General features: G+C 42.3%; 1 protein-coding gene and 1 pseudogene across 14 annotated transcripts in view; both read right to left on the bottom strand.

The window, feature by feature from the left end:
* The window catches only part of PDLIM5 (PDZ and LIM domain 5), a 190,460-nt gene extending 165,352 nt beyond the window's left edge, over window positions 1-25,108 (bottom strand). For 5 of the 14 annotated variants that reach the window (XM_090037097.1, XM_090037084.1, XM_090037089.1 and 2 more), the window contains exons 1-2: window positions 24,954-25,108; window positions 20,397-20,534 (exon numbers count right to left, since the gene is read on the bottom strand). In XM_090037097.1, the coding sequence (XP_089893223.1) occupies window positions 20,397-20,492 (96 nt within the window). In that variant the 5' untranslated portion in view covers window positions 20,493-20,534; window positions 24,954-25,108. Of the gene's footprint in view, window positions 1-20,396; window positions 20,535-21,350; window positions 21,458-21,784; window positions 21,920-22,743; window positions 22,874-23,558; window positions 23,679-24,953 lie in introns of those variants that run through there. The other 9 variants (XM_090037092.1, XM_090037093.1, XM_090037094.1 and 6 more) reach the window with 7 other exon arrangements.
* LOC149870912 (U2 spliceosomal RNA) lies at window positions 2,463-2,591 on the bottom strand (annotated as a pseudogene).
* Window positions 25,109-25,382: the final 274 nt, after the last annotated feature.

Genomic DNA, 25,382 nt, shown 5'->3' with positions numbered 1-25,382 from the left:
CCAAGTGTACAGTACAAAAGGTAGTTTAATATAAATTTTGGTTCGAATAAAAATTGTTTGCTTCATACATGATCAAACAAGATTCTAGCACCGTAGCCAACTAGAATATCATAGATATTTACAGTACTGTGTTACGCCTTACTCTGACTTGTTCATTTTTTTAAAAGTTGGGAGTATGATACCTACCACATAAAGTAGTCTTGTTTTTTTGTCTGAGGGAGACAAAAAACAGCTAGTTTATCCATTCCCTAATTGCCACAGCACATGGAGCAGCAGCTCAGTGGTTAGGACACAGAAAGAGGGCAGCCATGACAGATGGGAAATGGGGCACATACCTTTCCACTCACCTTCAAGAGCTAGAGATACCCTGATACAGGAGCCAGGAAAGAAAGAAAACAGCTCAATATGAAGATCTGTACTTTTTTCCCTTAATGTTACAGCTACCTAAGTGGGGCTGGGATTGACAGCATAAAGGTTGACAGAGCAAAGGTTGCAAGTTTGAAGCTGTGACAGAAACACTTACGGCATGGCCTGTCAGATTTTTGTCACAAGGACATAAAAAAGGAAAGGAAGCTGCCTAAAGAAAGCAAAAACAAGAGAGCCAGACATTCTCCTGGCATAAATGAATGGAGCTACATTGTTTTACACTCTGGGAGGGTCTGGTACTGAACATATGAACTTTCTGTAGGGACTGGAACTGAAAAGGGAGATTTAGGAAGCATCCAAGGACTGTTACCAAGAATGGAGTATTTTATTTTCTTCCTTATTAGGAGAAGAGACTGAGGTAGACTGGCAAGTGCTTTTAGACAAATCAACACTATAAATAAAGATATACTCATGGCATCTGGCATGCAGAGTTTAAGTTTTCACTGGTTGCCCCCTGGAGCTTTTTACTATATGTTGAACAAGTATCTCATTTTGTTAGGACATTGTGTAAGAGTAGACTTGTGATCTCCCTTTGTCCTGTCCTGACATACACTTTTGCTTTTCCACTTTTTGTAGAGTAAGAGAATCATGACTTTGAATGGAAACTTTCTCAGGAGAGAGCTAACAGTAAAAACACCTGGTGGATTTCATTTCAACAGTAAGACATTTTTAGCCAGAGGGCTACATTAAGGCAGTACCAATTGTGGCCCTTTATGATTTTACTTCTTTCCCTACTGTATTAAAAACAAATCACAAAGAGGAAAGCAATGAATCATTTGTCAGAAAACTCAAAAGCTCCCAATGGAAATTTATACTGAAATCAGTCTTGGATTCAGCTATTCATTTTGATTTGTTTAGCATTTAAAGTTGTCCATCTAAAGTAAAAAATGTTTTATTTTAAGATTTGTATTATATCACTCAGATTTGATGGTCATTTCTCTCACCAACATTAGTTGTAATTTCTTTTGTGGAGTCTGATAGTAATACTTCCTCTCCCTACTCTAAACTCACTAATAAGTAGTGCATTGTATATTCAAATAAAGTTAATCTTCTGCTTCAATTCGATAAGGAATTAATACCTCACAATTCTGGATAATACTTTTGTTTTGAAAGACTGTCCTTAATACCTGTTCTCCAATCTTTCCCCTTCTTGTTTGATTTAAGTAAGCCGTGTCAAGCTCATCTGTTCCTAGGGCCAGGTGTGTGGCACTGAGCTAGTCCACAGGCCAGACTGAGTCCATGAGGCACCCCTCCTAGAGTGACCGCTCTTGCCATGCTGCATGTGACAGGTCCTGGACCAGCTGGAGTGAGGTGGAGGGGGGCAAGAGGCCATTATTTATAAAACTGATTATTATTACTTATTTGTATTACAGTAGCAGTGAGAGTCAAGTCAGAACAGAACCACATTTTCTTTAGGCACTGTAGAAACACATAGTAACAGGTGAGACCTGCTCCCCACTTCAAAGCAATGTACAACTGGGAGCTATGAAAAAAATGGGAGCAAGGTTCATATGGCTGTTACACTACATAAGCAGTTTTGCCGGGCTCTTTAACAGAGAAGCATATGAAAACAAAATTAATAAAAGCAGAAAGTGTGATGAGGGGCTAATCAGTGTTGCTAAAACTCTATGCCATGCTATTCTACATACAGTTCAAAACTTGGAAGTACTACAGGTGAAGCAGCAGTGGATTTTAGATACGACTTGTCTGTGTAACAGATTATATTCCCATTGTATGCCTGAGTGATCAAGAGGAGGGTGATCTATCAACAGTTATAGAAAAATGTTAGAAAGGAAAAGGGAGGAAAAGATGAAGAGTTCAGTTATGAACATGTTAAGCTGATGAAAAGACATCTACCAAGAGATGCTGGAACCACAAGCAGAGTTGTGGAATTGGACCAAGGAAGAGATATTGGGAATGAGTTAAATACCCAAGTTATAAATATAAAAAAGGGTAGATGAAGCCACACTATTATAGAGTTAAGTGAATATATAGAATATTAAGATTTATAATGAAACATCTTTTTTTTCCTTGTTTTTTTTTGCACCGGTCCTGGAAGCACTGCCATACCAGGTCAATGCATGGAGTGGATGGAGCAAGCTCCGGTTCCACCACCCAACACCAAAAAGAATCTGCTCAATTTATAATGAAACAAATTCAGAGTTTAGTACAGAGCAAATGTGTTAGAGTAACAACAGGAAACCCATAAAAATACTGAAGCCACTGGATGAAGGAAGACGACAAAGACGTGGTGACATCACCTGTTAAGTAGTCCAAGTAAGTATGCTTTTTATGCCCTGCTACATCCACCACTGAGCTGCAAATGGGAGTTAGTTGTTACATGTATGAGTTAGGCCTAACACGTCAAGTGCTCCTATCCAAAAGAGGAAACTTTCAAAGCAACAAGTTAAGACAGGACACTTTTCCTTAAGCCGTCATTATAGTAGAGCATTGCAATTAGTGCTTTCTGTGATTTTTTGCAAGTGGTAGTTATTTAATTCCAGTCCATCCAGCAAAATTATGGAAGTACTCTAGACATTTCCTGAACACTATAACAGCAACGTTTTTTGTCAGGTCAAATATTAAAACAAACTTCTGATACACAGACTTGAAATCAGCCACAGACTTTAAGTTTTGAAGTTCAAACGTACACAAACTGATGAAGGAACATTATCCCAGACAGGTCTAGATGTTTCCACAGGCATGAGGGAGGAGGGGGAAAGATGGACAGAGGAGATCATATTTTATCTGACATGAAGAGATAGTGAGTTATTTGAAAACTTAAATCTATTACAAATTTTACAATCATTTAAGAATTTTAAATGCATTGTTCACATAAATGGGCATTACAAATTTTACAGATTAAAAAAGGCCATTTTTACTTCCAGACCACAGATATCACTTCTGAAGTGCAGAAATTCCCTCTCCTGTTCACAAAAACATGTACTGCTTTAGCCAAAAATGTCAGCTATCACAATTTCAGACTGAAAGTTAGCTATTTTGCCCATGGCTTCAGAGGGGAGAGGCAGTTTTTACAAAATGCCATAAAAGGAAATGTCTTGCTGAATACCATTTCTGCCACTTTAGAGAATTTAGGATTACAAACCACATAAAAATAATTAAGGTATACCAGAGTATGTCCACTACATGTGTAGAACAGGAACTTGTTTAGATAATAAAAACTAGTGTTCAGCACCTTAAGTAAACAGTAGCACCTCTCTCATCCAGGATGTTCCCTGAGCCACATGTCTTTCTGCTACATTGTCAGTAGCAGTGGTGTGATAACTAGAAATGTGATAATATTTAATCACTACATACACAAATTGAGAAGTCAGCTGAAGACAGTAGTTTGTCTACTCTATAGAAGGTAGCATAGTTTACATATGGTCCCAAGATAATTCTTAATTTCTATGGTATCAGAAACAGGCTAGCTATGGCAGCACAGAGCACATCTTGGATTCATTATCCCAGGGCTCACAAGAGGTTAATGTGTAGCACCCAGGCTCCCACTGCTCCAGCTCCTGTGCTGACAATGGTAAGGCTCTGTGAAGCAGGACAAAATTGTGGGAGGCATGTGATTATGTGCTTTGAGAGACCAACACTATAGCACTCAGCACCTTACAAGCTTAAATCCAGTGCATATGCTAGTAAAATAACTGAACCTACCAGTCCAGTGTCCTCTCAAGAGGGCTTTAAATAAACCACTGCTGCATGCAAGTTTGGCTTATATTTGAGACCAGCTGCCAAGAAGGGTAATAGGTGGAAAACAGGGAAGAAGTAACCCCCCTTCCACTGCTGACAAAGAACTTGTATAAATCACCCATGGATATGTTTAAAAAGTATTTAGTTTGGAACATTAACATATAGGTTTGTTGAGCTTAAATCACTTCCATACAATTCTAAGATGTAAAGTTTGAAACGGTTCCTGTAGAAGCAGTTCCCAACCTTGGGGTCACAACAATAAAAAACTGGGTTGCAAAGATACTTGACATTGTTGGCTGATTATGCAGGGATTTGGGTTTTCCGTTCACTGCTGAAAAACGTAGATCTTTTCCTTTAAATGAGGAAATCACAGATTTCCTCCTTTAAAAAGGAGAAAAAAAGTCAGAAACAGTGGGTTCCAGAGTTCCAGCCTGCAAGGGGCTGCTTGTGGCTGGGAGGAGCAAGCAGGGGATGCTATGTGCACACATGCATATGGCAACCAGGCAGCAAGGAGAGCAGCTCCCACAGCTCCCTCCAGTCTGGGTGGGGGAGGGCAGGCGCAGATTGAGATTCTCTCCACAGGGAGAAAGGCAGTGAGTGGGGTAGGTGGCACTGCCCAGCTTAGGGAACAGGATAGAACCACAGGTGGCTTGTTCAGGGGGTGGCCATGTGGCTGGTTCCCCACCACTCCCGGGGATGGAGGCATGGGGGACCACATGCCCTGCAGATTTCTGCACAGAACAGGGACAGACGCAAGCCGTCAGCTACAGGCTTAGAGCTCCCTGCCTTGCTGCTCTGCCCTGGGGCCTCTGTGGCAGAGTGGGGCAGGGAGGCTTGGTGCCATAACTGGGAGTCCCACATCTGCCATAGCAAGGTACCCCCTGCCCACCTGGAGGCAGCGAGGGGCACAACTCTGTGCTGCCACTGCTGCTGCGGGTACCTTGTCATGGTGGTGTGCAGGGGCAATGCATAGAGGGTGCATGTGCGTGCATGGTCACCCCCAAGCATAGCAATGCACCCCCTACAAAAAGGCACCATCAACACAGTCAGCGGCACCCGCAGATGGTCGCCGCTCGCCACCCCACCAACAGCATCTGCGGATGGTCCGTGACCCCCACTGGCTGCTGCTGCTGCTGTTGGTGGCAGTCCAGGTGGTCACTGACCCTTGGTCAGTGCTCGCCACCCCACCAGTCCCGCCACTGATAGCACCTGTGGCATCTGCAGGAGCTCCTCCACTTACTGCTGCCATGCTCCCACTACTGCCGTGCCCCCCCAGCCACTGGGAACACGAGTCGTTCATGGTGGTGTAGTCAACATGGGGCTCCTGGCAGTGGCACTGAACCTCCCCAACTTTCCATGCTGGGTCCCACCCACTGGGTTACAAAGGCCCCCAGGGGGAGGGCATCAGGGTGGGGAGCCCCAAGCCTTCAGCTGGCAGCCTGCGTTTGCCACCCCCTCCCCCCACCCATGGCCTTCACTCTGGCCATGCTGCTCACAAAGGGAGGGGCGGGTGGCAGCTGGGCTCAGATGCTTCTGTGAGGGGCAGTGAGCTGCAGGTCATGAGGATGGGGCACCAGCAGGGCTGGGAGTGAGGGGCACCTGGGTGGGGGAAGGACTGCAGGTTTGGAGTGAGGGGCAATGATAAGAAAATGGGGTCATACTGAGTAAGTGGGGTCATAAATGGCGTTATGCTGAGGAAAAGGTTGGCCCTACAGTCAGACACAAGTAATACAAAAACATAAGATTAAACACAAGAAAGAAAAGCAAAAAAAAATCTAGGAACTAGAGATACTGAGCCTCATTAGAACAGCAACCCCCACACCCAAAAAACAAAACAAAACAAAAAATTAAGCTGCCAGTTTAGCGAAGTGTTAAATACTCTGACACATCTATTGTTTTCTTAGCTAAGCAGTTTTGTGCTATTTAATAATTACTTAGTACTGTACTATTATAAGCATCAATATTCTAGTCAAATAACATGTAAAGCAAGAAAACCTCTCCTCTACATACTATTACCATCATCTGAGGGATAGATATACTCAGTCCTAAATTTGAATGCAGTTCCATGAAGCAGCTTTGCCTAGATAGAGATCAGCTCATTTCTGAATAACTGCTAGTCAACTACCTTAGGCACTGTCAAAAGAAAAATCCTTATATGGCATGGCTATACAACTTTGGGGCATGCTAACTGGAGAAAGCCAGAAGGAAACAATTTTATTTACTTTACAGAAGAAAAGGGTTTGATGTGTCACAGGTTTAGCAGCCTAGACTTTGCCAGCTAGTTTAAATAGGAATTAATTTTACTTCTTCCGCTGGGCTTCTCATCCTCTTTCTACAGATAGCAAAGACCTGAAGTAATAAAGATTACTTTGATACAGTACAGTCCTTCCAAGCCATAAAATTTGTCATAAAATTTTTAAGTAAAAATGGACCCAGAATATCCATTCTCTAAAGGAAAGTACTACAAATATAACTTTGTAAGAAAATTGAAACTTGTCATGCCATAGTAAGCATTTCAAAGATGATTTTGTACTTAAGGTAGTAACAGTCTTTCAAAAGCCCAATTTTTCAGACCACCACCAAAAAAGAAAAAAGTCCCAAGAGAAAAGGAAAAGGAAAAACAAGCAAAAAGCCCTTTTAATTTATAGTTTTACCAACCTTTCTGAATCTTTTTTTATTTTTCATTCATATAATAAGTAAATAAAATAACTATGTCATTGGGTTGGGGAACACTTCCTCTCTAACTTACACTCAATTTCTAGCAACTTCACTGGTGAACTGAACTACCATGGTGCTCAGGACCTTCACATACATAATGCACAGGACTGATGGACAGACACAAAGTATTTCAACTCTCACCCTCAAAAACAGAGGTCAGTATGTGGTCCCTCAGTTCCCAGTCCAAGCCCTGCTGCCCGCTCTGCTCTGCCACTGATGCTGGAGTCTCCAGGGGCATTTTTACATGTGTAAGTGCTGCAGTGCTGGGCACTTTGAAAAGCGCCCGGTGCTGCAATGCTTACAACTGTATAAGCAAGTTCTACAATTGTATAAGTGGCCAAAGAGGCCAAAGCTGCAAGCTGCAATGCTTACAGTTGTATAAGTGGTCAAAAGCGGTCAAAATAGCGGTGGTGCACTTTTGGGAGGTGTTTTAGTTCGAAAGCGCACCACCACCAGTTTCTTCACACTGATGCATATTTTGCAACTTATACAACTGCATGTGGTGCAGTGCAGCATGCATCAGCTCACATGCAGAGCAGACTTGATTAATCAAATCTGCTCAGAAGCAGCAGCTCTCCAGCATGTGCTAAATGAAAAGGTACGTGTGTAAATGCCCTAAGCTCCCTGCTTTTTCTCTAGCTTTCATTGCCTACCTCTGCTCCTAGACACAGGGCAGCGTGGCTTACAGGGCTAAGGGAACAGGTGGCCAAGGAGCTGAAGGACTAGGGGACCCCATGGAATACAGTGGCACTGGTGTGATACAGTACCAGATTTACAGTCCAGACTCAGAGCAGCAGAAATTTTCAGGATTGCTCAATTTTGCCAAAAAGAGTTAATATCATAAATGGTCAATAACTTAAAAGCACTCACACCTGCAACTGGTTAGTGTTAGGATGGTAAACCCTTGCATTTTCCCACTCTTTTCCCCTGCTGATTTATGGTGAGCCTGGACACTGAAAGACTTGGTCTTTGCTTACCTATGCCCAAGTTAGAGATCTGACTGGGCATAAGGCTTACGATGCTAAAGTAAGCAGAAGTGTAATGTTTATTCTAACTAACATCAGGAAAATGACATGTTTGTTTACTTAGTGGAATATAGGACTTTAAATGGTTAATCATTTATCTAATCATTTGACTGTTTGTTTAGTTGTGGAATAGAGGAACCCAAACCAGACAGGGGAGGAAACCAGTGGTATATCAAGAGGGAAAATGCAAAAGTTGGCTTTTAAGATGATTAATCGCAGGTGACCAAAGGTAGTAGGGGTGACGACCTTATGCAGGCACAGAGTGGAAATTTTCATGGTAATGGGCTAATTCATACCCAATCCCAAGTAAATGAAGGGGCGGGGCCATGGGCATAATGGGAGGAGACTGGGCATGGTTTAATGCTAATGAGTATAAACTGGAAGGTATACATCTACAAATGCAAATGCCATGATGTTCTGGGCAGCTCCTCAGTTTGGTGGGGACCCGCCTGAAGTTGTGGGACTTTTATGTTCCCTTCCCCATTTTGTGTTAACCCTCTGCCTTTGGATATACGTATCTTTCTCAGTGTCGTTCTAAAATAACTGGTTTAAAAATCAGACTGCACTATATCACGCTACAAAAAAAAACTATCAAGAAAACATCACAGACAGTACTGAAAGCTAATACCACAAGATCTCCCCCCTCACGTACCCAAACTTCACAAGAAATCATCCCTGGTTACAGAGCCCTGACTCAGTTGCAAACGGCCACAAAGACCTCCATCTCAATACTAATGTAGAATCCACATGCCTCCTACTTATCTTCTTTTATAATCATGCTGCAGAGTACAGAGCAGACTCCTGCTGACAACATGAGGATGCATTTGTTGGTAGACTTTTGTTTTTTGGAACCATGGAAAATATAATATTTTCTTTATTCACATTTGACACAAGATAAAGGAGCTTGATGTGAGATAATTTTATTCTACCATCCAGTTTTGGGCTTTGGTAAACACTGCATGAGAGGATTTTTGTTTTTTTTAATTAAAAAACCAACCAAACAAAAATACAACAACGTTTTATCTCTTGTTTTCTTGATCCCAAAGGCTTAAGTCCTTTATACATACCCACAGACTAAATATAGTTAGTAACATCAGTATAATCCTACCTAGTGTCCCACGGTCCTTTTCTCAGGACCAACCACAGCGAGAAGGTTTTTTTCAATTTTTACATCTAATCAACCCTTAACCTCTCCTGTGAAACTGGCTACAAAGGGTCATATATCATATATAACATGGTGGTAATTTTTGTGGCATGCATATGGTCTTAAAGAAGAGGAAACTGAACACAAGCTTCCTAGCTTACAATAGAACTTGAATTTAAAACAAATTTTAAACTATATTAAAACACTTCGCTTCCAGCGACAGAGGGAATGTCACCATTTCAATATTCCCACCATTTCAGACAAACAAGAGACAGTTTTCTGTCACTCTTTCCCTTAATTGGATATTATAATACGAGTTACTCTTAAAAACCTCAACAAAAACAATGTTATCTCCTGGCTCCACACCAAAAACTAACAAACAAACCTTTCAACCCTATGTCTCTTCTCACAATGCCCTTTGATAACAATCAGAAAATGAATAATGAGAAAGGCAGTTCCACTAAAAATAGTTTCTTGAAATGGTGGGGAAGTTGACAGAAGTTGTGAGGCCTCCAGGGTCTAGCATGGAGCAAGAAAACAGATTGAATTCTTTGCTCCTAATATTCAAAGGCAGATCCTCTTCTATGTCCTTGGGGGGGAGGAATCTACTTCTGCATCTCTTATAAATGCTATTTTTTCCCTTTTCACTATTTCTTAACTTTGAAATGACGACAGTACAAATAAATATTTTTCAAAATGGCTTTGGGGAGCTTGTGCAAACTTCCAAGTGAGTATAGCTTTAGATAAGCACTGCAGTGCCCGGACTGAGGTCTTTTTTATAGGTATGCAGGAAATGCTCAGCACCTGACCGGCAGGTTACCTCCAGCCTATAGAGCAATGTCATCCAGTCTACAGGACTCCCCACAGACCCTAACATTTGGTAGTGGGCAGTAGTGACGGTATTAGTTGCTGCTCCTCTGGTGGGGACCAGACCCATGGGAAGCCCCGTGAGCTAGACAGATTCGCCCTGCATGGAAAACTGGGTGATCAGGCCAGCAGCAAGGAAGTGCAGGGCCTGACATGGCAGCACTGGCCAGCCCTGTGGCTCTCATCTGGCCTGTAGGACCAAAAAGTTGAGCACTACTGGCCTAGAGCAACTGGGCCCCAGGTCACCTGCTATCTAGATACTATTGCCTGTAAGGCTAAGGACAGACCGTCAAAAAGCTTGAGGCTGAATTGATTCAGTCTTTGCAGGTTAATCTAAGCTGCAACGATAGAGTCAAAAAGCAAATAAACAGACATTAACTTCTGAATCAGGAAATGCAGCAACATACCTGCAGTGGCTCAAGCTGGAGGTCAGTGGGTGCTAAACCATGGCTCTCTGGCATGTAGCCAGTATGGGCTGTGGGTTTGTCTCCTCTTCCTGATTCTGCCAAGGTCTCTGGGATTTACAGTCCAGACTCTGAGTAACAGGACCCTGCAGGATTGCTCATCGCTTCCTCTTTCTGCTTCCAGGGGCCTCAGGGATTTGTAGTCTGCAGTCACAGCCAGCACTTCAGTAAACAGGGCGGGGCAGCTTTGTACTCAGGGGAAGGGAAGTTTAATCTCCCCTCCCCAGCCACAGACCCCAGAAGGGGTTTGCCTAGGGGAGCAAGTGAGCCAGCTCTCACCACTCCAACTAGGGAGCAGAGGGGCAGAGCCAGCCCTGTTCTCTGGAGCAGATAGCACAGCCCAGCCCAGGCCTGCAAAATGCTAGGATCCAGGGGGGCTGTGATTTAACTTGAACCAGGAAGGGGTCTGGGACAGAAGTTTCATTAGCCAGTATGACCTAAATCAGTTAAGTCTGATACTATATTCAACCAGGTTTATCTTAAATCCATTTCAGCCATTTTGAAACTGGTTTATGTTCACTGAACTTCTATTCTGTTCCTGGTTTAAACCAATTTCTGATTACTTAAACCAGTTTATGTGCAACTTCTGTTCCTAGCTTAAGTGCTGAAGCAACAAGACCAGCTATTACTGGTTCTGAATATTAGTTGCACTGTTTTAAATGTATAGCCATCAAAAGAGTCACATGAATACTTAGTTTGTAATCATTGTAGCACAAGTGGGCTGTCACTGTGTTGCAAAGACAGTCAGCATTATGACTGGCTTTCCTGGCTAGAAAGAACATGCTCATACCTCATAAATTTGTGTGTCTTAAATGAAAGATTTATTGTCACTTTCTTTTTGTTTGCTCTGCTCCAATCAGCAGCATCCTTATCTGGAATGAGCAATCAGACACTACTATCAGTGCAGACACTATTATCAAATCTGAGAGAGTTGTTAAACAAGTAGGCCTCTTAACAGTAAAAGCAAATTGTCTGGGAAATGAATTCCCCTCACAAAATGGTTAAAAAGAAGGAAGCTTTGAAATATAAGTAGTCAGCCAGTCAACTGTGGCAGTACAAGAGAACTGTCCTCTCTCTCTGTCCTCCTGTACCCTCCCCCTCAATCTTCAAGTTAAACTAAACAGCTCTGTAAGACGGAATATTAATTGCTTCCACCCAACTATGTAAACTCTGAAGCGCTGCCCAATGCTCTTAGGACTTTGGAAAACAACTCACTCAACTCCATTTATATTACTCCAACAGAAATGAAAGTTTAAGCCATTCAGCTTTACGATCACTCACTCACATTAAACTGGCTGTCTAGCTGGAAGCTTTATTACTACCCATATTTCAGTCAGATCCCAATGAAAAATATATTCCTTTAGTACTTCCTGAAGACAGGATATATGGGCTTGTAGTATAAACAACGTAAGAATCCGGCCACAGCCAGTTCACTTCCCACTGAAATTTTTCTAGCGTAAATAAACTATGTCTTGTAAACAGAATTAAACCTAATGAGAGAAAACACTGTACTTATAATAGGTGCTGGAGTGACAGCTCTATAAACGAGCATCTTCCTTTTAGGCACAGACCAGATAGAACAGAAGCAGCAGCCAGTGCAAAGGTCTCACATTATGTCTGGATGGATTAGTGATAAGGGACAGATGCTGAACAAAGATGTATGTTATTCCTTTACACAGTGCTCCCATACTACAGTAACCCATGAGTCAGGGAAAATGAGATTTTAGACATGCCATTTCCTGCGATATTGCTCATGTTATTTTTGTATGTTAAAACAAAAAGTGTTATAAATTGGATTGAAAGTCATTCCCTGCTCTGACAACCCTTTTCTGTCTGTGTAAAGGTGACCTGGAAAATAAACACTGAAAAGACACAATCCAACAATATTTCTAGTCTTCACAGAATTTAAGGAGTGTGGGGGGGGGGGTTGATCAAAGCCTCAGCAGCAAGGGAGGGAGTGGGGCTGGGCCAGGGCTACATAGCTGGTCCAAGGGATCCAGGGAGGGGGTGGTGGCTCTGTCATTGCACACACTCTGGGAGGGCATGTGCCCCTGGATCTGCGCACAGGACAAGGGCAGGCTGTTGCTTGGAGCGGCACTGGGCTCTTCCCAGCGGGGAGTTGGGCTGGGGATGTACATGAGGCAGGCAGCGGCGGTGCTGGGAGGGGGGCTACAGCAAATTTTGGGGTGGTTGCAGCCCCCCCCCCCCCATAGTTCCCCTTCCAGCACTGCCACCTCCTGTCCTGAGCACAGCCTGGCCAAGCTCCCTGATGGAAAGAACTCAGTGCCACCCCAGTCCCAACCTGCAGTGGCAGCTCACCCTTACCTCGCATGCAGATCTGGGGGCACATGCCTCCCATGCCCTCCCAGGGTATGCACAGCAGTGGGAACTGCCCCCCACCCAGTCCCCCAGACAAGCTGCTCGCAGCTCCATCCCACACTCTGCCCCAGCAGAGCAGCACCTGCCCTACTCCCTCCTTCACCACAGGCCTCAATCTGCCCCCCCTCTTCCCCCCACAACAGACTTACAAGCCAGACGCTGCTCTCCAAGCTGCCCAGCTGTACATCACCAATTGGATCAGAACTGACTGACATGTCTCGTTAAAAATCAGCCATCAGTATTGGATCAAAAAATCTCTATCAGCGTATCCCTAGTAAAAAGTTTGAAAGCATGAACCCAAAAGGCTAAAAAACCCAAACCCCAGAACGGGGAAAATAAAGATGGGGGAAGGGAAGCAACCCCCAAAATGTTTAGGTTTTCGTTATTATTGTTACTACTATTAAGAACAAAAACAAACTCCTTGTTTTTTAACTTTTCAAGCAGGTAATAGCCAAAGGTCTTTTAGTTTTGTAATTTTTGAGAACAACTTTCCTATTAGTCTGAATATAGTCTTATTGTTAGGGAACATGAAAGCATATCTTATCAAGGCTCAAAAGGGTTGAGATTCAAATGAGCTTTCTTAGCTCAGATGTTTATATTCCAAAACTGTTAAGGCTTCCCCAACCTCCTAACCTGAAACAATGCTCCCTGTATCTCCTATCCTTAATTTCAGATATCTTAGAGATTCAAAGAGAAGCTAAGTGGTCTGCTACTCCCCTGCCTTGGCAAGCTTTCAAGGGAGGATAACTTGTCCAATTCTTTGTCTTTAGTGACTTCACAATAGCTCTACAAAAGCAAAAATGTAGAGAGCCTCCAAGATAGTTCTCCATGTAAGTTTTATACAGATGTAATAAAACACTCAAAAGCAAGCTACTATACAGTCAAAATATATTTTAAGAGTAGCATTTTGTGGGCATCAGCCAATTCACGGGCCAAAATTGAAGCAGTAAAACAATGCCAGGGGCTGCCACTTGGGATTTTATCAACTACTTCCAGTATCTTGCAGGAAGCATATAGTTTGCAGCACTACTATCAATGAATTTGCAAGGCCACAACACCAGTTGTTCTCTCTCGTTTCACATACATGTAAGAAAGCCTATTTAAAATTTCCTTTGACTTACCCATGCCCAACACCAGCCAAGCCTGGTATTATTTTAATGGGGAGACCTTGCAGCTTGACAAAAATAAATAATCCAGACAAAAAGAAAAACCAGAAGAATGAGGCTCAGGCCAGTGGAAACTCACATTCTCCAGATCCATTTAAGCATCACATTGCTTTCTTCATAATGCTTCAGCATTATTTTCACAGATGTTAGTATGATTTCAAACATGGCTTATTTCAAATATTAAAAAAGAAAAATACCAATGCCAAAACCTTAAATACAAATGGGACAATATCAGCAGATCTCTAGTCATTATCGTATTTCCAATGAAATGGTGTGAATGATTTGGCGCAAAACAAACAAACGAAAATCTGGTTTGCAGTCGGAACACCAGCATTATACTAGTGATCATGTTCATCCCAATCACAGAGGAAGGTAGGGAAAAAGAGATACCATGATTAAGATACGGCATGATTTCTCCTAACAAGGAGCCTCTCACATACAAGGAAAGGCTTACAAATATAGGACTGTTCATCCTAGAAAAGAGAAGATTGTGGGGGGCGGGGATTTGGTGGCAGCTTACAAGTATATCAGGGGTGAGCATCAGGGGGTAAGCAAACAACTATTCACCAAAGCACCCTGGGGGAAACCAGGAGCAACAGTCAAACTTCTAGAAGAAGGTTCAGACTGAATACAAGGAAAAACTTTTTTACAGTATGTGTGGCTCCCAGCAGGGGTGGTGCAGGCACCTACCCTAGAGATCTTCAAAAGGAGACTGAATGTACACCTTGCTGGAGTTATTTGACCCCAGCAGTCTTTCCTGCCCAGCTCAGCAGGGTTGGCCCAAGGATCTCACAAGGCCTCTTCCAGTCCTAAACTTTTGGGAATCTGTGAATCAGCTTTAAGAGTGCAAGGCAGTAAACACTCCACTTCTGATGCATATCTAGGAGTTTTATTAATAAAACCATTTTCTTATAATGGGAATAGTAAACTTTAATCAGTGCAAGGGAACTGAACCCATATCTTCCAAGTTCCCAGTCTAAACCACAGACCACATAAAAATTCTGTCTTTTGGAGTCTGCGGTAATAACAACATATCATCTGGGTTTATACCATGCTACCCAATTACTTCAATGGTATCCTTGGTCTGATTTAGCCATGTTTGATACATTTTGTCATGAGTAGGGACCAGGGTGCGATCGTGCAGTTGCACCCCCCCTTCACCAGCAGGCGCTCCAGTCTGGGCCACCAGACACATGGACAGTGAGCTTGCCACATCCAGGAAAAAGACTACAATGAAAATGTTCCAAATTCCTCAGATTCATTTGCACTTCCTGGCAGCTTTTTCTTGGGGCAGGGAGATAATGGAGGGCAAAGAAGAAGAGAGGGCAGGAAGGAACTTTAAGTAGTGAGAAGAGAAGTCTATTAAATGGTTATTTCCAGACTCAGGTCAAGCAAGCAGTACAAGAAGCTACAATGCTGCAGGTGGAAAAACATACTTAAGACTAACAGATCCTGTATATAACATGTAAAGAGTGCTCTTCACAAAATATTACAGCAGAGAATAGTAAAGCCACACAAAAAGTGTCTTTTGCAGGAACTCCATTGAACAATACTTGTAAAAACCGAAACGTTGAACTTTAAATATTTTATCCATAAAGAGACTTCTGTGTTATGTAACTTGTGATTCAATTTAAAAATCAGGAAAAATGGTTTCCTCAATTTTTCATAATAAGTGTAGCTAATGCAACAGCATTAAGCAATACCCAAAAAATCCCCTGTCACCTTCAAACACAATCCCTATTCTGGCATGCTACAAACATTACAAACTTACATTTAGGATAAGATCCAAACAGTTACAGCTTTCAGGTCATCATAACATAACAAATACATCACTGACACCAAGTAGTCATCATTTCATCATGCAGAGGACAGCAGTTTTGACAGCTCTAATGTTACACTTGTACTTATTGAGTTTATCATGGTTACTTTAGACAAGTGTAGAAGATAAACCAACTGCCAGAATTGAATACTATATCTCAAGAAGTCAGACCATACAGAAGTTTCTTTCACACTTAGAGAAATGTATGTAGGGGACAGTAAGGGGGAGCTTTCCCAAGAGTCCACAATAAAAAGGGATTCAGCAGAAAAAGGCCAAATAGTGGTGGTCAATGCCAGTACCAAATAGTGCACAAAAGAATCGGTCAGATTACCCATGGCCAACAGGATTGCAGAGACATCAATAATTGCACAATTTCTCATGTACAGTAGATCCTTTACAAATAGGGATGGATTTTGTTTCAATTAAAAAGAACCTGATTTGAGTACCACAGTGCAGACCTAGCATGAAAGCGTTAGCACTTAGCAATACATTTCTGAACTTAAAGCCTGGGGCTGAAGCTGAAGCTGAGCCACTGCCTGCCCTGAGCTGGTACTCAAACCTAAAATGCAACTTCACTCTTCCCCTATGTTGTTTGGGGGAGAAACAAAAACAAAACACAAAACTCATCTTGGATTCAAATAAATACAATAAGTAATCTCTACTTTCCTTAACTGCAGACTAATTTTTGCCTCTGATTGGAAGTACTATTACAGCATTATCTAGTTATGATAATTTGTTGGATTTATGTTCCTAGCTATTGACTCAGTGCTGCTATTATTGGAGGTGACCACGAGTGGGATCAGGATCCTATATCGGTCTTCATTAAGGAAGACAGCCACAATGAAACATATGGACACTAGATCAGACAGTCTTTATCTGATTTTTCAACCCCATTATTGGATCCTGCACTCTAATCCTACAAACGCTCCCATGTGGTTAGTCACATACACAAAGTTGAATATGTGCTTGAGCACCTTCCTGGATGAGAGCCAAACAATCAACACCTTGCAGCCTGTGGCATAATTCAGATTTCTCACTTCCAAAATCTCTCTGAGACCCAACCAATATCTCTGTCATCTTTTCCCACAAACTACTCCCACTTCCTACACCCCTCCCAACCTTCTCCCTGACTACTCCCTTTGCATCCTTCCATGCCTAGATTTATTCTTGTTTTGTAGTACTCTGTGGGCTCAGAGCAGACTGTTTAATGCATGCTAGTCAAATTTCTCCCTCTCAAGGGAGGAAAAAAAAAAGTCTACTGGCTCTCTAAAGCCCAGATATATCACTAGAAGCACTATAAAACTGTTTTGAAAGAAAAACCCTATGGTCCTAAAGATATATACAAGTTATAATAATGTTTATATTCTATACATTACAAAATTCAGTATGCAATCAGGGACCTACATGCTATAAAAATTAACTCATTTCTAAGTAGCAACATTTCTGCATTATTTGATAAGATCTCATTCATTTCAACCACTGCTCCTGGTTTACAAGATTAGATGTACAAACATACAAGTAGTGTCAAACATGCTACACATACTTTTGCACTTTTTAACCTGTAGTATCTTAATTCATGAGACTTTGCAAAGATCCCCATGGAAGAACTCACAATGGTCTATCTTGTGACAGCATCAATGAATAATTTCATTAAAACCAAATGAAATTTAAAGGAAAGCATCTGGGATTGCTTCAAAGTTAAGTTGTACAAATAAACACTTTTTACAATGCAACTTTACAGGTTATTTAAACTTTTATGAATAGCATTATTGTACTAAGTATTGTTTAAACTTAATTGCAAGGTTTAAACTTAGTTGCAACTAAATACCAGTATTGTTTAAACTTAATTGCAACTAAATACCAGTTGGATATTAACTTTGGACACAATGACCAAGATTTACCCTCGCCACCTAGAAAGCATTGTATACATGAATGTACAAAAGCCAAAGAGGTCTTAAGCATTAGCAAGACTTTTGTAAGACATCAAAAACAACTTTTCTGTTTTGTTACTCTATAATTTTAAAGCAGCCTGTCCAACTCCCTTCAAATCAGCAGTCTACCTATACATGGAAAGCATTCAGATTTCATCAGGAAGAAAAGGGAAGTGCATAGTACACACTGTTCTAGTGTATCAGGAACACCACACCAGACTTTTCAAGTTATTAGAAGAAAAGAAAGGGGGGGATTAGCATATCAAAGCTAAGTATACTTCAACTCCAGACCAAAGGAAAAAACCCTAGGAAAAGTAAAATGCATTTTCTTGGTGGTACAGAATCACAGAACTGAAACCTGGAGACATGATAGTCTAAACTAAGGCTATCCACCTTCTGAAAAGCTGGGAACCACATCCTACATGGGTCATGGGCTCCTGGCCACCACCTGGCCACACATTGCTCAAGCTCCCTAGGATCCCTACCATGAGCTGCAGATACATTGTACCAGCAGTATGAAATCCCTCTGCCCATTACCACTGTGTGAGCAGCAGGCTGCCTCCGGCTGTGCCCCTGCTTCAGAAACCCCTAGCCACAGCAACTGCAGGAGCAATGCAGCAAGTGGCAGTCAGGCAAAAATTGGCAGGGTGCACATTAACAGCCCTAGCTTAACCCAATTCTTTTCCCTTGTACCAATCCAAAAAACACATTTACCATGCCTAATTTATGTGGTACATTAATCAATGCTAAGTCTATTATACAGACTTAATATTATAATACACAATCTTCACGTTCTCTCTTTCCCTACAATACTCTTGGCATATAGCATATACCACATATATACCATGGCTGCACTCTGGCTCTTGCATATGCTAGAAACCATTACAAATAGTATGTCTGTTTTCCAATATTCAAAGAATATGTGGTTAAGTACATAGTGATGCATAGCAAGTAAGAGTTCCAAAACAAGAATGCCTATGCCACGTGTCTTGACAACCTCTAATTTTGCACCCTGTTTGTCATGAGAACAGCCAGCCATATTTTACTATAGACAATTCCTTGCAGATGTAAAAGTACAACCACTGAATTATAACCTGGATTAAGGGCTGATTTAAAAAAAATCTCAACCCTTTAAGAGCCTGAACACACAGGAGGATATATTAAAGACCAGGCTGACATTCCTGAAGAATTTAGGGAACATTTGAATACAATTCTTGAGTCTAAGAAATGCAATTATTTTTGAAGAGTAGCTCCAAAGAAAACAGTTTAATATGACAAGCCTGAACCTGTATTTATCTCCTCACACCTCCCAACACCCTTCAAAGGATGTAGCAAGGGGTACTCTAGTTGCGAATCACTATTCTAATCCTTAGCAAGCAGAGCTGAGTTAAAAAAACAAAACAAAACAAAAGTTTCCCACTTTCTGATTTGGATATATATTACAATAAAGTTAATTTGTATGCAAGCATACCCACAACACTCCGTTTTGGATTACAGATCCTGCCCTTCCCCCACAACCCAGCACCGCGCACCAATGCACATGCAGAATAAATCTCTGCAAGGCCACAACTTTACCCTGATCTCACCAGCATAACAGTGAGGTAAGTAACATGAGCCACATCTAAATGAACTATCAAAATTTGAACTGCAATTCAAATTAGCTAAGAATATTTTAAATGATGTATAAATACAAATAGAATTCAATACCCTTTCCCAGAACTGATACTTCCCTAACAGGTGTAAGAATTAATTATTCTTGTCACTAACCTAAAAAAACATGTTGAGGGCTGGTAATCTTTTATAGCAGAACTGCAATTTAAAAACTGCTTTATGTAGAAGGAGAAAATAGCTCAGAGGACTAAGATGACTTCACCCATTAGCTAGAAGACTTCTAATGCTGCAAAGTCTGTACAAATGTAATTCATGCCAAAAACAAAATCTTCAGACATTCTAGTAAAGTTTGAAACTCAGCCCAGGTTGAAAGAAAAATATTCACTGAGAATGCTATTTGAGGGCAGTTGTCAATAGCAATGAAGTGTCTGGCTAGAGTCAAGTTTTGACAGACAAAGATTGCATTTGTTGGGACTAGCTCCTCAAATCATTTGAATAGCAGTTAAGAGCACCTATACTGTACAATACCCGTGAGAAACTGGCAAGTTCATTCAAGCATGTTAATGGCACACTGTTTACAGCTACTGTAATTAAACCTTTTTACTGTGAAAAGCAATATATACTTGAAAGGCTTAAGATTTGCCCACATAGCAGCATGGGCTGCTTTTTGTTTAAAAATCCATGAAATCTGCAGCTTGAATGGCATGCAGCTACATCTCTGTCCCTAACATTTAACAGAAAATTGCATTATATTGCCTATAAACTAACAACCTTCCTTCTGTTTCTCTGACATCTATGGAAACATAGATTGCAAGAAAATGTTTCTCAAGAAAGAAAGAAAAACTTCAAAGAATAAATGTATGGTCTCCAAGGCAACTCTATTTGAGGATTCAGTTATTATACAAAGTTAACTTGGCTTATTTTTTAAAAGTATTTTGCTTCTTTCCCCCCCCCCCCAAGAAATAAGTGGACACCCACAGAACAAGTGACCAGTGAACCTTGGCATCCAGAACCCAAAGAACTTTGTCAGTCAGTGAACCTAATTTCATTTAGTCAGCAAATCACATTACAATGATACTCATCTTGCCAGGTTTCAGGTACCAGTGGATATCTGTATAAAGGCTTTAAGAGCAAACCTACTCACCCTAGAGATAGTCAGAGGCATATTGAAGTCTTTGCCACCTTGAAGCCTGAAACCCCAGGGGGCTGGGCCAACCAAAGACACACTGTAGTTACTCATGATGGTTGATGATTATCTTGAACTGGACCTTGATCAATGTCTCTGGAAAATAATTTGATTTTCTTAAAAACATTTTAAATAAATTACAAACACCTTAAATCAAAAAGGCATGGTCAATTATATTCTACATACAGTTTTCTTTATCTGTGCTACAAGACTTTACATAATGAGAAATCACAAGATTTTTCAGTCTAACATTATTATTTGTGCACTGGGGGTTGGGGGCTATCAGTTTAAAAAACATGAAAAAATGGAAACAGACATCTTTTTTTGCTATTAGATTTATATTCTGAATCCTAGTATTGCAATGCTTGATTTTCAAACACTGCATGGGGACAATTAACAGTTATTTTCCTTGGAATTAAATAAGAATATTTCTGTACTTTTTAAGGTTTTTGAAATTGGTTCTTATAACATTTAAATGTTGAAACAATTCAAATTGGCAATGTTCTATTTAAAAATGTTTTAAAAGACTAAGGTATCACAGAGTGGCTTGTTCCTTTCTCACTAAATGCATGCAACATACATTTAGTTTCAGCTACGAATCATCATTACCTCAAAACTCATTTCCAAAAGTATGCATATTTTGGAAACAATTCTGAAACAATGCCAAAACAAGGTTTAAGTGTAAAGTTATTTGGAGGAAAACAAGTTCTCGTTCCCACCCACCTTGTAATGTTTCCCTACAATTACACACCTACTTTCAATTTCATATTAAGACATACATAGGTATTAGAAGGTGAAGAAAAATTCTCCTAGCAGATAAAGTTTTATATCAAGTCCAAACACAAAAGTAATGTTTAAAAAACAAATACTCCCTTTAACCTTCCCCCCCACAATACCCAGGTGGTGGATTACCTTTAAAAGGCAAACCCTGCACTTAATTTTTATTCGGTATCAAAGGTAACAGCTTCACATTTCATCTCAGATACGAAACATTACAATAACATCTTAGGTAGTAGCTGCCTTCTATTTTTATATATTGGAGAGAGATAGAGCACACTAGAGGGTGGATTACTGTAAAACTACACCAAAGCATGGGAAGATTCCATAGTTAATATAACAGATTTAAGGTGGAACTTCAGTCAAATGAAGATTGTGTTTCAAATATTACCAAGCCTTGAAAGGGTTGTTTTTCACCACACTTTCACCACCACTGGTGTTTTTATTTTGGTGGAAATAGATTTATAGGTTCTCTACTTATCAAGCAATTGCATTCCTATGAAAACAACATAGTAATATCTGGGAAGTAATAAAAACTCTCAGAAGTCTTAACAATGCATTAGAGTCACCTGTTAAGAGTCCTAGGCTTCATTAAATGATTTTCCCAATACACCACACTGAAAGAATGGTTGTTCAGCCTTATGCCTTCATTGAGGGCTTGTCTACACAACATAGCCTGACGCCGTAACACTGTAGCAGCACTTTAGCATAGCTATCAGAAAAGTCCTCTAGCAAAGATGGCACTTATGCCAGCAGAAGGAGAGTCTCTGTTGGCATAGTTACACCACCTCCTGCAACAACATAAGCCAAGGCCGTTTACTACTGACAGCTACACCCATGTTTGGTGTTTAGTTGGCATAGCTGTATCACCTAGAGGGTGTGATCTTTACATATTCCATAGCCAACATAGCCACACCAGTAAAACTTTGTAAAGCAAACCAAGCACAAGGGTCAAAACATCCACTTTTTTCATACCAGTAGTACATTTAAAATTAGACTACCATGGTAAATGAGACTGGCAAAATAATATTTTTTAATTAGGACATGGCTGTTCAACATCTAAGTGGTCAGGGACCACACCAGTGGGGGCCACAGGCCTGGGCTGCATACCCCCACCTGATCACACCACCACATGCTTGCTCTCCCCCCTGTTGCAATCACCCCACAAGGGTACCCCCCCTCCACCACTGCAGTGTACCCATGTGGGTGACCCCCACCAGTGCACCACACACCCACACCCTCACTCTAAGCATCCCACACCAAGCCCTACCACATTGCACTGCTCCCTGGGGCAGACACAGAATGCACAAGCCAGAGGGCAGAGGTAGATAGCAGCAGGATACTCTGGCTGCTATATAACCAGAGTGACAGGAGCAGCGGATGCCAGGCAGGGGCCTGGGAGCCACAACTTAACGCTCTCAGGGCTCATGTACTCCATGGGCCAACAGCCCTAAATTAGAATTTTAAGCTAACAATACTTAGCTGATACTTATTATTACTTATATTTGCTTCAGTACTAAGGCAGTACCTGAATTGCTGGTACCTATACACCAGAAGCCATGAAAAGGGCCAATCTTGAACTCTACGAAGACAGAACTTGGCTTAGTTACTCCTCCTCCCTCTTCAAAGTCTGATCAAGCATAAATCCAGAAGTACAAGTTGTGCCTAGTCCTATAGTTTCTTCCTCCACCCTCTCATACATACAGCAGGGAAAGCATCTATAAAAGTGAAGTTATGATCCTTATGGGACTTCCTTATTACTAAAAGTGAGAACCAGCAACTAACTGAATCGCCCTCTCCAGTAACCAACAAATCCCATATAAATACAGGATTTTAACCTATCAGGGATTTCACCTCCATAAGGAAGAGAAGCCTTTCTGTTCCCTCTAAATTAAGCTCACTGAAATTATAGGCTATCAGAAACTTAACGACAGTGGAAAAAGTGAACCTCATCTCATGCTTCAGGACACATGCTAAACACCAATATGCAAGCTTAAGAGAAACTTTTGCTCCTCCTAAAACAAAATGTAAATGAGTGTTGGTTCCTCCTTCTACCCCTTCCCTCTCACGTGGGGAAAAAAAGGCAGTTAAAAGTTAAAATAAATAAAAAAAATCCAGGAAAAGATACAGTTACGACACAAGTACAGTAACTGCAAATACGGGAAAGTCATTCGGTATGCTAAAATAGGGAACCACACGCAGCTCCTTACCCACCCCCTGCGTCAATTCTGCAGGAAAATGTCTGCATCTCATAACCTAGAGCCTTTTTTAAAGATGGAAGGAGACCAAAGAAGGTCCCTATAAAAAACAGATTTGCTGAGCTGCTTAGGCCATCTAGAATACCTTGAAAACTTTCCCATGAATGAAGAAGAGGTACAACCCTTCAGTGTCTCAGTACTGTCTCAAGTAGGAGTGCAGTGCAATGAAATGGCTCCGGGCTAAATTATGAAACCTTAATTCATGCTGGAAAGTACTCAGTAGCCTTAACAGCGGAAACGCTCTCCACCTTCAGCAAGGGTTTCGCAATCTAGTCCTAAACATGATTTGTGCAAGTCAGCCACCAGTTGGATGAAACCAGCACAGCTCAACTGCACGTCATAGGCCTACCCTGCTAATAAGACAACCAAAGGTTTATTCCAACTCAAGGAACTGGTGCCTGTGCTCCAGGGGAAAAGCCTCTTTCCTGACACTACAAACGTGCCAGTGCTCATGTGCTAAATAGCTGGTTCACTGTATTTCAGCAAGACAAATTACTTTCCTCCCTTTACAGTGGCTGTACTTGGTTGTAACTGTCACCCTGAAAGAATCACAGAATCAGAAAGTTAGGTTGGAAAGGACCTCAGGAGATCATCTCATCCAACCCCCTGCTCAAAGCAGGGCTGTCCCCAAATATATCACCCCAGCCAAAGCTTTGTCTCACTGGGTCTTCAAAACCTCCAAGGATGGAGATGCCACCACCTCTCCGGGTGACCTGTTCCAGTGCTTCACCACCCTCCTAGCGAGAAAGTTCTTCCTAATATCCAACCTGAGCTACGCAGGACAGACTTCCCCTTTATGGACCCACTAAATCAGAGATGCATAGCATTCACTTTCAGGAGCTGTGGGCTCTGTGGGATATTTACTCTAGATGTGACACCTCCACAAGCGCATGAGGAGTCAGCGGGTTTGGCTTCCACACCCCAGCCTGGCAGGCGCCAAAGCTGCGGGAACACAAAGCCATATGGCATCAACCCCATCCTGCAGCAGGAGCGAGTTGAAGCTTCCCTGCTCCTGCAGCCACCTGCTCACCTCTAAGTCTGACAAGGAGGGAGGCACACAACCCGGAGCCCTCCTTGGCCCAGCCCAGCAGTCCCCCAGGCCTGCCATACCCGCCCTGTGGCACACACCAGGGTTTGAATTACAAGGGAGAGAGAGGCTGAGCCCTGCCATAAGAGATAAGAGCCCTCCTGTAAGATTTGAAAGTCATAACCTGGGGGGGTCTCCGATTTTATTAGGCCATCGCGATGGGCAGCTCAGTCTTTTTTTGCAGACCCCCAAGAGTCCAAGTGTAATCTGAGCCCTGCGTGCGGCGATCCCCTAAAGGGGGGGAGGGGGGTGCCACCCCACTCTTGCGCTGCCAAGATGAAGTGCGCGGGTGATTTCTCTTCCAATCCCTCCCCCAAAAAATGCAGGCTCGGGCGCTGCACAGGGCAGCCACCTCCCAGCTCCCACACCTCGCCTTCGCCCCGCGGGACTCACCAGGGAGGCGCGGAGCCAGGTGCGGGCCGGCGGCGGCGGCGGGTCTGTGCCGGCTCCCGCGCGCACTTCCTCCCTGCTCCGCGCGCTCCTCCCCCGCCGGGCGGGCCCCGGCGGGGCGGGCGGAGGCGGGCTGCCGCCCTCAGAGGAGGCTGGAGTTGGGCCCCGGATGCACCTCGCTGCCTGGTGCGGCTCTCTGAGACCCAGCAGCCGGGATTAGGAACCAACTTCAGCCTCACCTCCTCGGGGCTTTCAGCGCCACGCTCCGCAGCCTTGAAAACAAGTACATTGCAAAGAAAGATTGTTTTTTTCTTGTTGCAAAAATTTAGCTGGTCTAGACAAAAGCTGTCACCTCTACCACGAGCTCTGAGTGAAGACATACAAACTTCCCGCCCCGCTGTAGGCTTCCTGAAGGCTCTGCAAGGGAAGCAT

Source organism: Crocodylus siamensis, chromosome 2 (assembly GCF_052110815.1).
Source record: "Crocodylus siamensis isolate JL-2025a chromosome 2, ASM5211081v1, whole genome shotgun sequence".
NCBI lineage: Eukaryota > Metazoa > Chordata > Crocodylia > Crocodylidae > Crocodylus > Crocodylus siamensis.
Note: the sequence above shows the minus strand (reverse complement) of the source record. Positions and strands in the feature narration are given on the sequence as shown.